The sequence below is a fragment of the Lissotriton helveticus genome, chromosome 6 (assembly GCF_964261635.1).
Source record: "Lissotriton helveticus chromosome 6, aLisHel1.1, whole genome shotgun sequence".
NCBI classification, from domain to species: domain Eukaryota; kingdom Metazoa; phylum Chordata; class Amphibia; order Caudata; family Salamandridae; genus Lissotriton; species Lissotriton helveticus.
The window spans coordinates 1,229,833,682-1,229,846,718 of NC_136067.1; the positions used below are offsets into that span (position 1 = coordinate 1,229,833,682).

General features: G+C 43.5%; 1 protein-coding gene across 1 annotated transcript in view; it reads left to right on the plus strand.

The window, feature by feature from the left end:
* Positions 1–13,037, plus strand: part of LOC144762658 (uncharacterized) — a 1,356,333-nt gene that overhangs the window by 811,979 nt on the left and 531,317 nt on the right. Inside the window, exon 23 of the mRNA XM_078647891.1 lies at positions 2,368–2,415. Coding sequence (XP_078504017.1) covers positions 2,368–2,415 — 48 coding nt within the window. The remainder of the gene's footprint in view (positions 1–2,367; positions 2,416–13,037) is intronic.

Below are 13,037 nucleotides of genomic sequence, written 5' to 3' on the forward strand. Positions count from 1 at the left end.
ACAGGCCATAGAGCAGGGTGCAGTGGATATAAAAAGTTGTACATGTACTTTTAAATATAACATGACATGGAAGTGAAACGCTCTTAAATTTGGTTTTCACCACTTCAAGGTCTATCTTTCACGTAGGATAATATTGGGTTAACCTATTACATTTAATAAGTGCTAACCTTTGCTTGGGAATCAGTAGAAATGTCATATTTCATCTCAAATGAGTTGTAATTAAAAAATCTTTTAATGGTAAAGTCAGATTTTAAGTCACGATTCTGAAAATGTCACTTTTAAAAAGTTGGCAATGATTTGTCCTAACCGTTTGGTGCCTGAAGCCTGTGTCCTAGGTCACATGACTAGGTGCAGCTGGCAGTTGACCTTTGGATATTCCTCCCATACAGGGTCGCAAAGGGGGACTGGAGGTTGGCAGGATGAGCCACTCTTAAAAGATCTGTGGATCTGTTGCTTACCACACTTGCACTTTAAAGGGGCTGCCTCAGCACACTGAAAATGGCTTCACATGAGTATATTATCACCTCAGACTGCTCGAAACCAGGGCAGGAGAAGGAATAAAATTCCAGAATCAGATGTGGAGAGGAGTGTAGAAGTCTTTCCCACTTCAAAGCTGGCACCAGGCATAGATATTTGACCTCTAGACTAACTCTTTAGTACACTCCTGGCCCTTTGGGTAGTACTGAAGAAGAAAGGCCCTGCTGCCAGAGAACTGCCCTGCTGCATGAGGCCTGACCTACTGTCTGTGAAGGAAGACTGGGACTGCTCCCTTCATGCCAAGCTTCTTGAAGTGACTCCAAGGGTCAGAGATACAGGGATACAACAAGCTCAAGAGGCCTCCCTGCAACTGCCCTAGCTGTTCTGCTGCAACTGGACCTGCCTGGACCTGCAACTGCTCCTGCCTCAGCCCTTCTAGCCTATGCTAGAGTGCGTCCCTGATCCCCTAGACGTGGCTCACCAGGTGCTGGGCCCTCAGTTGGCATCAGAGTACACTCCTCTGAAGAAGAAGGAGAAATCCCAGAGTTTGGGGTTCTTCGTGATGGAAAATGAGCCAGTTCTCGCTGAGATCTTACAACGTGCTCCGACTACCAATACAAAGCTTAGGTTAACCTGACTGTTCACAATACAGCGAGAGCCAGTGACGACTGCAATGCGAGACTTGCACTTCACGCATTAACATCATCAGCCTACTGGGACAGCCAACACAATGCTCCAGTAACGAGTGCCCACGACGTTCTACAGAATCTTCAAGCTCCAGAAATTACCATCTGCCGCATTCTCCCTTTTCCTCGCGGCCCCCTCCACCATGAAATGGACTCTTTGCTCCAGACTTTAAGAAGGTATTTTTTTTAGCAGAAATAGCCTTGACCCTGTAACCGGTCTGTGCTCAATCACGGTCGGCCTGAACTTGTGATTTTACCATGGTGTAGCATGACCAGATGACTGGGAGTGACGCTTTGCATTTTTAAGCACTATTTTCGCTTAAAATTGTGAGATTTGGCGTCTCTGGCTCTACTATTTGGATTTTTGTTGTTCTGGAATCATTTATTTATTAAAAGTTACTTTATTTGTCTAATTTGGTTTGGAATTTTCATGTGCTGTATTTTCATTTAATTACTATTTGTGTGCTGCATAAGTAATTGGCACATAGCCTCTATATTAAGCTGACTGTTTTTGTGCCAAGCTACCAGAGGGTTAAGCACAGGTTAATTTAGTGACTTTTGTGGTTCAACTTGACGAGGATTGTTATTGTTGCTCAAGTGGGGCTTCCACATCCCTAAACCAATAACCCAGTTTCTTACAAACAGAATAAATCACAGTACTACACAATACTGCCGGGCATTCAACAGAAGACGTTTCAGCCAACCCGTATTACCCTGGGCCATAGGTTGGGCAGAATTGGTACAAAGCAGCAGAATGAGGAAGATCATAAAAGAGAAACAGACATTTACGGTAAAACTACATTAAAGGATTACCTATTGTTCAGCAAACACAAACCTATAAACCAATTACATTTGTAGGTTATGGAAAGTAACAGACAACTCACACCATAACTTACCCCACCTTTCCATCAAATCAACCTCCATTGAGCCAAGCCTATCAGATAAGTTCAGTGAGTTCACCAAACGTAGGAGCCCGGCTTCACATCACAGACCGAGTCTCCATTGTGAACCCACTTCATACTATTCATTAGCAATTATTGGCCCAACAGCAAGTAAGCATTTCTAAACTGGTTTTTTTTCATCACAAATCCAAAATATTAATACCTGTTTGCTTTCGTACTGAGATTGGTGCCACTGATTTATTTCTATTTTTATTTCTATATATGGCATGGTGTAAATATTTGCTTCCTTGCTTTCTTTTTAGAGGAAAAATCTGTAAAACATGAGAAAGTGGTTCCAAACGAAAGAAAGGGTATGAATTTCCTTATTTTCATAAACAATGTTTTTCTCAATGTATAAAATTCCTGTAAAAATGTGTATGTCCCTCTAATAATAATACAACTGGTATTTGTTTACAATAAAATGTCTAGATTGGTTTGGTGCGGTAAATATCTGTAAGATATTTGATTTGTCATCAACTAAAAACCTGTTCTGTGCCTCTAAGCCGGAGCAGATTGGGGGTGGTGTGATTCCATAATACAGCTCCTGCACACATGTAATGCACCCTCGATTTGCCATTGAATATAATGTCCACTTGAATTGCGTAAAAGTTTTACTAGTTCACCTGTAAACAAATTACATATTTTACACCGGTGGCTGAGTACTACTTATTATACTTTTTCCACCAGCATTATCTCGGATATGTCATTAAAAAATTGGGTTTTGGGCACTACAAATAACCTTCTATAACTAATGTATCGCTGCATGTGTCATTTTGTAGAGGCAAGCCAATGCAAATGTGAATGCATAATTGTCCAGTGACCAGTGTAAAATTGCTCATCCTCTGTTCAAGTCACATAAATCAGAAGCTGGTTTAGGATGTAATACTGAGTTTAGAAATTGCCAAGGTAAATATATTTCTATGTATTTCATGAAGGTGGTAAAACAGGGTTTATGCACGTATAGCTCAACCAAGTAGGGCGCAAATGCACACTTTTTTCCTCACACAACATTTTGCTATATGTGATGGAATTTGTGTATGGAAAAATGCAACTTACTGACTTTTGCAGAAAAGATGAAAGCATATGGTACGGTCAATATATCCTCCATTCTGGTGTGCAGATCTGTGGTGAAAATATCGTAGCACTAAAAATCAAACTATGCAGCATTAGTGTGCGGAAAATCAATCAGTATGTACCAGGTGCGGTATTACAATACCCAATAAGAGACACATTGTTGTATGATCTTTTTTCATACATAATCCTGTGTCATGTTAAGCATGTATTTTTATATCCCTCGATTACCACTAAAGCTGATGAATTAATTTTGTGAAATACAAGCCAGGAACATCTTTGTCTTGTAGGCTCGTTATTAAAAACCTACGAACTATACAGGACTGGAATATTTGCATTTTACGAGGAATTGTTCCATAGACAACCCACAATTTTGTTGTTGTTGAATTATCTCTGAATGTTGGGGCTCCCTATAACTATATCAAAATGGTTTGTCTCAGAACAATATACAACACTCTCTAAAGAGAACAATCGATGTTATGAAAATGCTAGAACCAATATTATCAGTGACTCACTCAACCCCTTGACCAAACCAGGCAATACCAGCCAGCATAGGTAGCAACCCAGCCGAAGCCCCATCCAAAGAAAAAAAGGAAGCGGCACAGCGGCCACTCTGGAGGTAAGCAACTCCATGCACAGTAGGGATATCCTCCAGTAAACAAAAGGGCCAAAGGATATCGAAGGGCTGAGATGGAGCACACTCATAGAAGACACAATCCATGCCTAATACAGAACATGGCACAAAGAGCCACCCTCCAACGACCCACACACTAAACAAAACAAGGGGACAGGCAAACAGAACCACATTCTGAACAGAGAGGTGAAGTCCTTGTCATCTAAGCACCTATAATAACAGGGCAAAAAGGGCCATAGGCTTCAGAAGGAAGCTATGAAAGGCTCATGCCACAAGCATTAGGGCACTCAGAAATGTATACATAACAGTCAATACCAAGTCTGCTATGGCACAAGGAACACTCCCATACTGAACCCCAAATCCAAAGAACAAAGCACAGGAGATGCTAGAAACTCTGGCACCCACAGATTGAGTCAGGGAACACATCCTACATGCCTCAAGCTCAGCAAAAAAACACAGGATAAACCCAATTACAGAAAGCATCCCAATCAAGGAGTGTACACTCATTTCCAGCTGCAAGTCTGGAAAGTCAGGCAAAAAATGAGAATCAATTCCACACAGCAAGAGGCATAGGAGGAAGCCCAAGATCTGCTTATAGCCAAAGAAAAAGGAGTCAGTGTCCTGTTTTCAAGAGAAAGAAGCCCCAGCACCAGACACACCACAGGGACATCCCAAACCCTACCCGATTATTGTGCCAGGAAAGTGCTAGCCAGATATTCGAACTAAGACTACACAGCCTTTAACAAGTCCAGTAGGGAGTCAGGGACATGCACACTGAGTAAGAAATCACAGGATATGGCACACATTCCAGAAGCCTATATCAGAACACTAGGAAAATCCACATACAGTCTGCTTCTGAGGAAAATGAGATCACTCTAATGCTCTCCAGGAAAAGGGCCCTAGGCACCACAAAGAGAAGGCACCTTTCTTTAGTCACAAAGCCCAGCAGATTTGCATGGGGGATGGGTCAGACCCAATCACTCTGTCCTGGTGACATCCCTATATATCTACAGAGGTCCACAGTGTCATCAAGAAGAGAGGAACAGACAACTGCCCAAAGTCCTGTAGAGAGCCAGTGAAGGGCAGGCCAAAGATTAGATTGACACCACACAGCCAAGCAGGATGTTGGGACCCACACTAGCTAAAAAAGTTTCTATAAGTGAGGGAAACAGGGCCCCAACCCACAAGCTCCAAACCCAGAATGAATCATTGTGGGACGCAGAAGCCCCACCCACACCTCGGGAAGGAAAAAGGGTCGAGTTACCTTTTCCAAAGCAAAAAGGTCTCCATTTAATTCACTGAGCAGAGACAACCAAGTCAAGCAGGGAGCACTAGGTGAGGGATTCACATTCAGTCTTGTCAGTCTTGGGTTCTCCACAGCCAACAGCAGAGGTCAACAGCAACTTCAGGATAGTAATTAAAATCAAAACCATAAGTCAAGCAGGGTAGGCTAAACACTGAAGTCAGCACCTTCAGCCGCATACAAGCCCAGAAGGTAGATGTGGGTTTGTGCATACATTGTCAGTACAACCATGACAACAAGTGCAGCACGAGGAGCCAAGGACATCTGTACATGAAGGAACACAGTCCTCAGCAAATAATTAATGCTAGCAACATGATTAACATGTCCAAAAGATAAGCAAAAACTCTCATCCAGAGACAGGAATCTCAGGGAAACTGCCTCCAAGAGGGAAGATATAAAAGCACACATTTCTAGGTAAAGTGGTTCTTTATAGCCACTACTGAAGGAGAAGAAGTTTTCACGTTTATTTGGTTGTCTATGGTGTGTGGACAAGCCTATTCATTTGAAGACTGAGGGTCAGGAAATGATACGGAAGTAATTGGTTGTTTATTGTGTTTACCTTTCCTATTTCCTTGGCTGTGGCTTGTCTTCAGGTTGCAGGATTGACTTCTGATTGTCTGGACGTTGCTATTGCTACCAGTCTACAAGCACACAACTACTAAAACTCTATAGTGCCTTAATATTTTTACAATGGAATGCTGTGTGCACGCACCAAGGCTTCCAGTTTGGAGGAATTAGGGATTTAGGCGGTGACAGAGCTGCAGGACGAATCAGGAATTAAAACTACAACTGATGACATTTGAAGATTAGAATTGGGTCAAAAAATGGGATACTACCATGTGATAATCTATTGTGTTAACTCAGTTTCATGTGTGACTCATCATTTCTTATTTTGCGAACAGGATGCAGGTTGGCATAACTCAGTTTTCAAGCGCCCTGAAATTATTAGTACCCAAGTTATTGGTAATCTCAGGTGACTTACCTCGGGATTCTTGCAATATCAGAACAAGGGTGTAAATAGTACTACCCTATTTTTTTAAGGCTTTATATACAAGACCTTGTAAATAAGAGAGGGCTTCTCAATTGCTCTAAAACAATAAGTGATTTATTTATATTTTGAAAGATTTTGATTGCAGGTTCATTAAGCAATCATTACACTGAACAAAAGTAATATAATGCAATACATATTATGAGGATTGCAAATATGAGAGACATAAATTGGTATGTGGTGAAAAATAGTTTTTTATATAAAAAGAGCAACAAAGAGCATAAAGATGAATAGAAAAAATAGTAGAGAGAAAAGGGGAGGGAGAAGTATAAAAGTGAGAGAGAGAAACATTGAGAACATGATGAGTGCAAAGAGAAAAAAGTATTGAAAAGTAACTAGTATAAATCAGATTTAACCTTTTAATGTATAGTAAGAGATGATAAAATAATCATCCTATGTTCATCACATTTAAGCTTCCACCAAGTAAGTGCAGATAACTTAGAGATATGCTTCCAACAAGAGACTTATAATTTATACGCTATTGGAATTAAAGGATCTAATGATAATGATCTATTAGGCAAATGATAAATATGAGTTGAAAGAGAACCTAAGAAAACATTCTGTAATATATGCGGAATATTACATAGAAAAATAGTTAAGCACTTAGACCAAATGAACGACCAGAAAGCCTTAATATGACAACAATTATATAAGATATGAACCAAAGAACCATTATATTTGGAACAGAACCAGCATAAAGGAGATACAGACTATTCAAACTTTGCAATATGTTCTGAGGGTAATAACAGCTCTATTATAAATAAAAAAGAGTGCCTATGTAATATTAGTAGTTTTAAACGTTTTAAATAGTTTCATCCATACTGTATCCAAAAATATGGGAGAGAAGGAAACAGCTAAGCCATCTTCCATTAACAGTTCCAAAGAACTTTTAGATCTAGTGTAATTTGGAAATAATAAAGTTGTATAAATGAGAGCACCCTTGGGGATGGAGCCATGTAAAATATTATCTAGTGTTATATATTCTCTACCGGTGTGAAAGGGTCAGGAGTCATGTGGTACTCGGAGAAAAATATTGAATAGATAATTTGTTTGTTAATAAGCAAAATCTTCAATACAATTATCTTGTATTTTGTTTTTCCATACAAATAGTGTACAAATAGAATCAAGTTGTAAAATAGTGGCTAGAGATATTAAAAGATAACATGGAAATAGTGTGGAAGGGGATGTATGGAGCAATCATCATTTTAATAATATCAAGTCTTCCACACCATGATAAAACAGTGAAGACCTCATTGAGAGTAAAGTTTGTATTTTGTATTCTAACATATTAAAAGTTGAGACTAGGGAGGAGCTACGCTAGCGACCGTGATGGCCGCTTAGGCTCTCGGCTCCGCCGAACTCCTTATCCTGCCCGCCCATCCTGCAACTTATCCTGAACCCGAGTCACAATTTCACTGCGGGGAAATGATGCTGCCTCCGATGGTATGCTCCCGTGATCTCTACCAGTCGTAGAACCGGAGAACTGTCCTCGCTCGGTCTCCGGCCCCGCACAGCCTTGGAACCGGGACTTTGGGTGCGCGAGATGGCCGGCCCCTGACGCGACCACAGTGGCCATCAGCTTCGGGGCGGAGTCGGCCTGCCGGAACAAACGGACTGAATTATTCACCTTTGCCGCAGCTAACCAGCTCGCCACACAGATCGAGTACTTGCGTTACATCGTGGACCCAGGTGCTCATATTTCATTTTTCCTGCCCGTGTACCGCACAGACGCTCCCTTTCTTTTTCACGATGTTGTTGTGGGCGCCATTTTGGGCATTACGAGGGCTATGCCTGGGCACTGAGGACTCTAGTTTGTGATAGCCGTCCTGGCGTTTGTCGAGTCAGCCTCTACGCTGCTGTATACAGTGCCATGGCGTCGGCCGCTCCTCTGGTCGCGGCTCGGCCGTATTTATGTGGGCGACAGGATGGTGCCCGGCTGGACGCTCTGGAGCGCGACGTCCTGTTTGCGGAATCACAGCCGGCCGGGGAGCTCCCTGCGAGGTGGAGTGCTGCGGCTCATGACTACAGAGCAGCGCCGGGGATTGGGGATGTTATGGCGGCGCTTGGTGCCCTGCGTGTCGCCCTTGATTGCACTGCCCGCGACCTGGGGAGAAGGCTGGACGCCCTGACTAACGCTGCGAGACATACAATGCGGGATTGCTCTCGGATGCGGGACACTGGGTCACGCCTTGTACCCGGGCGGAGTGTACTGTTTGCTCCGGCGGACATGGAGATGCTGGAGTACCGGGACCACACAATAGCTACTGGGCTGCTTGCTACCGGTAAGGAGGGGCCCCAAGGTTTTGGCCCTGCACCGTGGGTGGGGACTCGGCTCCAGATGCTGCCTCCGACATTCCAGCTGTGGATCGATCGGAGGCCCCTCCCTTTTCTCCCAGAATTGGTCTTACTGTGCCAGATATCATGCATTGGGGACTTATGGTCGTGCAAGGAACTTTCCCACACTGACTATGACTGCACATTGTTGTTTCCGCCCGGCCGTCATGGGCAGTCCGCTGATTTATCCTGGTCACCCTGGTCTTCCGAAGTACCCAAAATGGCGGACGGCCAGCTGGACTATGTATGTTCGATTGATCGCACGGGCCAGGGCTGAGGATGTTTCGGTGCTTTCTGGTGTTTGTGTGGCTGGTGGCACAGTGGGACACGTTTATAATGAGTATCACGACTAGCGTCATGTGGCACTATATGACTTGCATTTCCATATGTTACTTGATTGTTATTCTCGAGATTGATCCGTGTTCTCATCGCAACAACTCACTTATACTGGGGAAGGGGTCTACGAGATGGAACGTGGGGGTTTGGGCTGAACTTGATTGGACATTGCTGCAATGTTTCCTTTGTCTTTGCTGGGTCATAGCGATGGGAGCGAAGGCCAGACGTGGTTCTGAGTGTTTGATTTCTTTGTCTGCTGTGTGCGGAACGGGTTTGATGCCTCTGTGGTGCCGGGATTCGGGCGGGATGGTCCTTTTTCTGCTTGCTGCTCCCCGACGACATGTCTTTTTATTTGCTATAACTTGCTTAACGTTACGGTACGGGGTGTCTGCCTTTGGCCGGGGGATGGGAGTCCGGGAGCTCGTACTGACTTGTTATACTCTCCTCCTCCAACTTTTTCCCTTCCTTGGGGTGTAGTTTAGGGGGCGACAGGCACGCTGCTAGTGGGGTTAGGTCGTAGCCATCTGCAGGGGTGTAGGGTGGGTGGTTGTGGGTTTTTTTTTTATTTTTCCTTTGTTATTTTCTATGACCATTCTATTTCCCCTTTCCTTCTTCACAAGAGCTGTGGCGTATTCTCCTGATTCTTGACTGAGCGTATTCGGGTGTCACGTGTTTGTTCCGTATATCCTGTATTCCTGGTGGGCGGGTGCTGTTGATGGGTGTCTGCTGTCTTCGCTATCCAATTGCTTGCTTCTGGTTCGCACTGCATTTGTTTTTTCTGTTGCCTATGGCTGTACATTATTTCGGCCCTTCATTTGCCCATTGTCAGGATTCTCCCTAACACAAGGTCAGCAAGGGTCCTAACATCACGAAAACAGAATTGGAGCCCGATCACTTCCTGGTCTGACGCATGGAATTTACGAAATTCCAAGATGGCGGAAGGATCAGGGAAGTTAGCAGTCTAGTGTCTTGGGCGTTCTAGAGCAGAGTGCAGGTGAGGCGCGCGCTCTATCAAGGCTGCGCACTTCACCGCGTATCTTGCCCGAGTCAGTTGAGGTATTTTAGCGAGTTACAGGAAACTATAGTAAGTGTTCTGTTTTAGAGTTCAGAGTATTAGAGCAGTCATAGTAGGAAGGAAATACATTACGCTATCACCTGTTAGCGTTTACGTCGAGAAATAAGAAGAACTTTCTGTCAGAAAAGACGTGACAGAGAGTCTCCGATGCTGTGTCATCTTGCGCATTGCCAGCGGAACATTAGTGAAACGGCGCGAGAGAACCTCCGCTTTCCCAGCGACTTAAGGAGCCTGCGAGCCTGAAGGGAGCAGAACTTCAAGAGCTAAGTCATAGAAAAAACTAAGAAACTGTACAGCTTACGTGTGAATGAGAGATATTTGATTTAACTGTTAAGAGTACTCCATAGTTAAACAGCAGTACGAACATTTGAACTTACAAGAGAAAAGTTGTTATATTCAGTAGCATGTTCGTGAACCACAGAAAATAAGAAGATATGAGACGCTACCTGGATGTTGTGAAAAGTATCACTTCATCAGAAAGGGCAGAGATATCTGAAGAAAAAGAATTTAGAGTTAGAACAGAATTCCAAGCATTTGAATTATAGAGAACAAGACAGAAGAGGTTAATTCCTACAACACGATAAGAGAAAGATTAAAGGTCAAGGAGTTGCAAATAGTGGTAGGTTAAAACGCCAATTTCCTATTTACAGACTAGAAAGAAATTAGAGGGAGAGCTAATAAGAATATTGATTTCGTTACAGTGAGATGAAACACTAAGAGCAGTCCAGATTAAGAACAACTCTCAGAGAAATAGAAGAGAAGCAGGTCTACACAGTTCCTTGGGTATGTCAAAAGTCAGTGAGGGAATAGGGAGTGTAGGGTATTGTTAAAGGTTCTCATAGTTTTCTATATGTGCTTAGTATTCACAGAAATCTTGCTGGGCAGACTAAAAGCCTGAGGAGGATTCGCTAGAGTATCGAGGAACCAGGACCAGTCTCTTCTGTGCTTTACTTTCTTATGGTTATTTTCTCCACTTTTCCCCTTCCCTTTCTCTGATTGCCTGTAGTTATGATTACACTCTGACTCCGGGTTATTGGTGAGAGGGAGTCGGAAAGTTAGCATCATCTGTTCCTGTGCAAGTCGACAAGAATTGGAATTCGTGGACCCTGACAGAGTGAAGTGCCCACGTTGTAAATTTGCACCCGAACAGAATGGTTGAAGGGGTTAATTTGCAGACCTTAGGGGCGGTATTAGATTCCATACAAAAGGAATTAGTGGCGGTTAGAGAGGAGAATCAAGGTCTGAGGCAAGAGGTGATAAATGCTAGGAAAGAGACGGCAGAGTTAGCACAAAGAATGAGACAACCACTTTCAGGAAATAGAGAAATTCCCACCACGTCTACTGGGGAAACAACTAGGTTAACTACGCAGGTGATACACTCATTGTCCCCAGTCATTCCCTTGGCAGCACCAGAGAGATTTAGTGGGGATCCACAGAAGGCACAAGTGTTTATTTCCCAATGCACCTTACACTTCATGTGTCGTCCTTCTGTCTTTCCCGATGCACAATCCAAAGTGGCCTTCGTTTTATCATACCTGAGTGGAGACGCTGCCGCTTGGTCAATGCCCATCGTTTCTCGAGACGACCCTCTCCTGCAGAATTATGACGAATTTAAGAAGGAATTTTTGCGCATATTTGATCGAAGGCGAATTTCCCAGGCTGTAGATAATGAGCTTCTGGAACTAAAGCAGGGAAACAGAGACTTGGTGGCGTACTTGGCCCAATTTAATAAGTTGGTAATGGAAACTGATTGGCCGGAAAATAAGAGGACAGCAATTTTTTATCGAGGTCTACGAGATGAACTCAAAGATGGATTGGCGCAAATTCCCAATCGGCCAACAGAGATATCGGCCCTCGTAGATTTGGTTCTCGAGTTAGATTTCCGGCAGGGGGAACGACGAGGAGAGAGAAGACGAGAATTTCGAAGCACAGTGCCTCGATTTGACAGAGCCAAGCCTGAAGTTGGAAAGGTTGCAGAAGGAACCAATGGCCAAGAACCAATGCAGATAGGGGCAATAAGAGGTCCGCTTACTAAAGAGGAAAAAGAGAAGAGACGAGCCAATAATTTGTGTATGTATTGTGGTTCGAGCGGACATTTTGTAAGAAATTGTCCAAAGAAGACTAAAGGAACATACCGGCCGAAGGAAAACTAGTTGCACCACCTGTAGAAGGAGTTGTACAGGTGGATGCGAGTCAAGATTCAACTCCACAAGAGCACCAACTGGCCAATACTCTGCAATCATCGTCCCCTCACCTTGTGTTATCAATGACCAGTAAGTTCCGTCAAGAAGTTCGAGAGAGAGTGATGGTGATGGTGGATTCTGGGGCGACCGGAAATTTTTGTGACCAACGATTTGCGACCAAGATAGGGTTGAGAGCAATATTAAAAGATAAGAGTGAACCAGTTAGAGCCATCGACGGGACAAACCTATCCTCAGGACCCATAGTCAGTCATACTGAACTGGTGCAGTTGGTAAAGGAAGATGGACATCAAGAAGAAATCCAGTTTAACCTAATAGACGCGCCACAGTTCCAGTTAATCCTAGGACTTCCTTGGCTCACGGAGCATAATCCGACTGTAGATTGGGCGGCAAGAACTATAGAAATGTCTTCGGACTATTGCAAGCATTATTGTTTTGGAAACCAGAAGGAAAAAGACCAGGAAAATCCAGCTCAAGCCCTGTGTTCTGCGAATGCAGTTGTGTGTGTGATCAACACACAGTCCATTCCATCGCAATATCAAGATTTTGAAGATGTATTTGACGAGCAGGAAGCTGAACAATTACCACCTCATCGGGTGTATGATTGTAAAATAGACCTTGAACCAGGAGCGAATATGCCATGTAGCAGAGTTTATGCCTTAACGGAAAAGGAGCATGAACATTTAAAGGAATATATACACAAGTACTTGGCGAACCGATTTATCCGTCCTTCCCAATCTCCAGTATCCTCGCCTTTGTTTTTCGTGCCGAAAAAGGAAGAGGGCGAGTTACGAACTTGCATAGACTACCGCGCCATCAATCGGATCACTAAGAAGAACAGGTATCCCCTTCCTCTCATCTCAGTTTTATTAGATCAAGTGAAAGGGGCTCAAATATTTACCAAATTGGATTTGAGAGGGGCCTATCATCT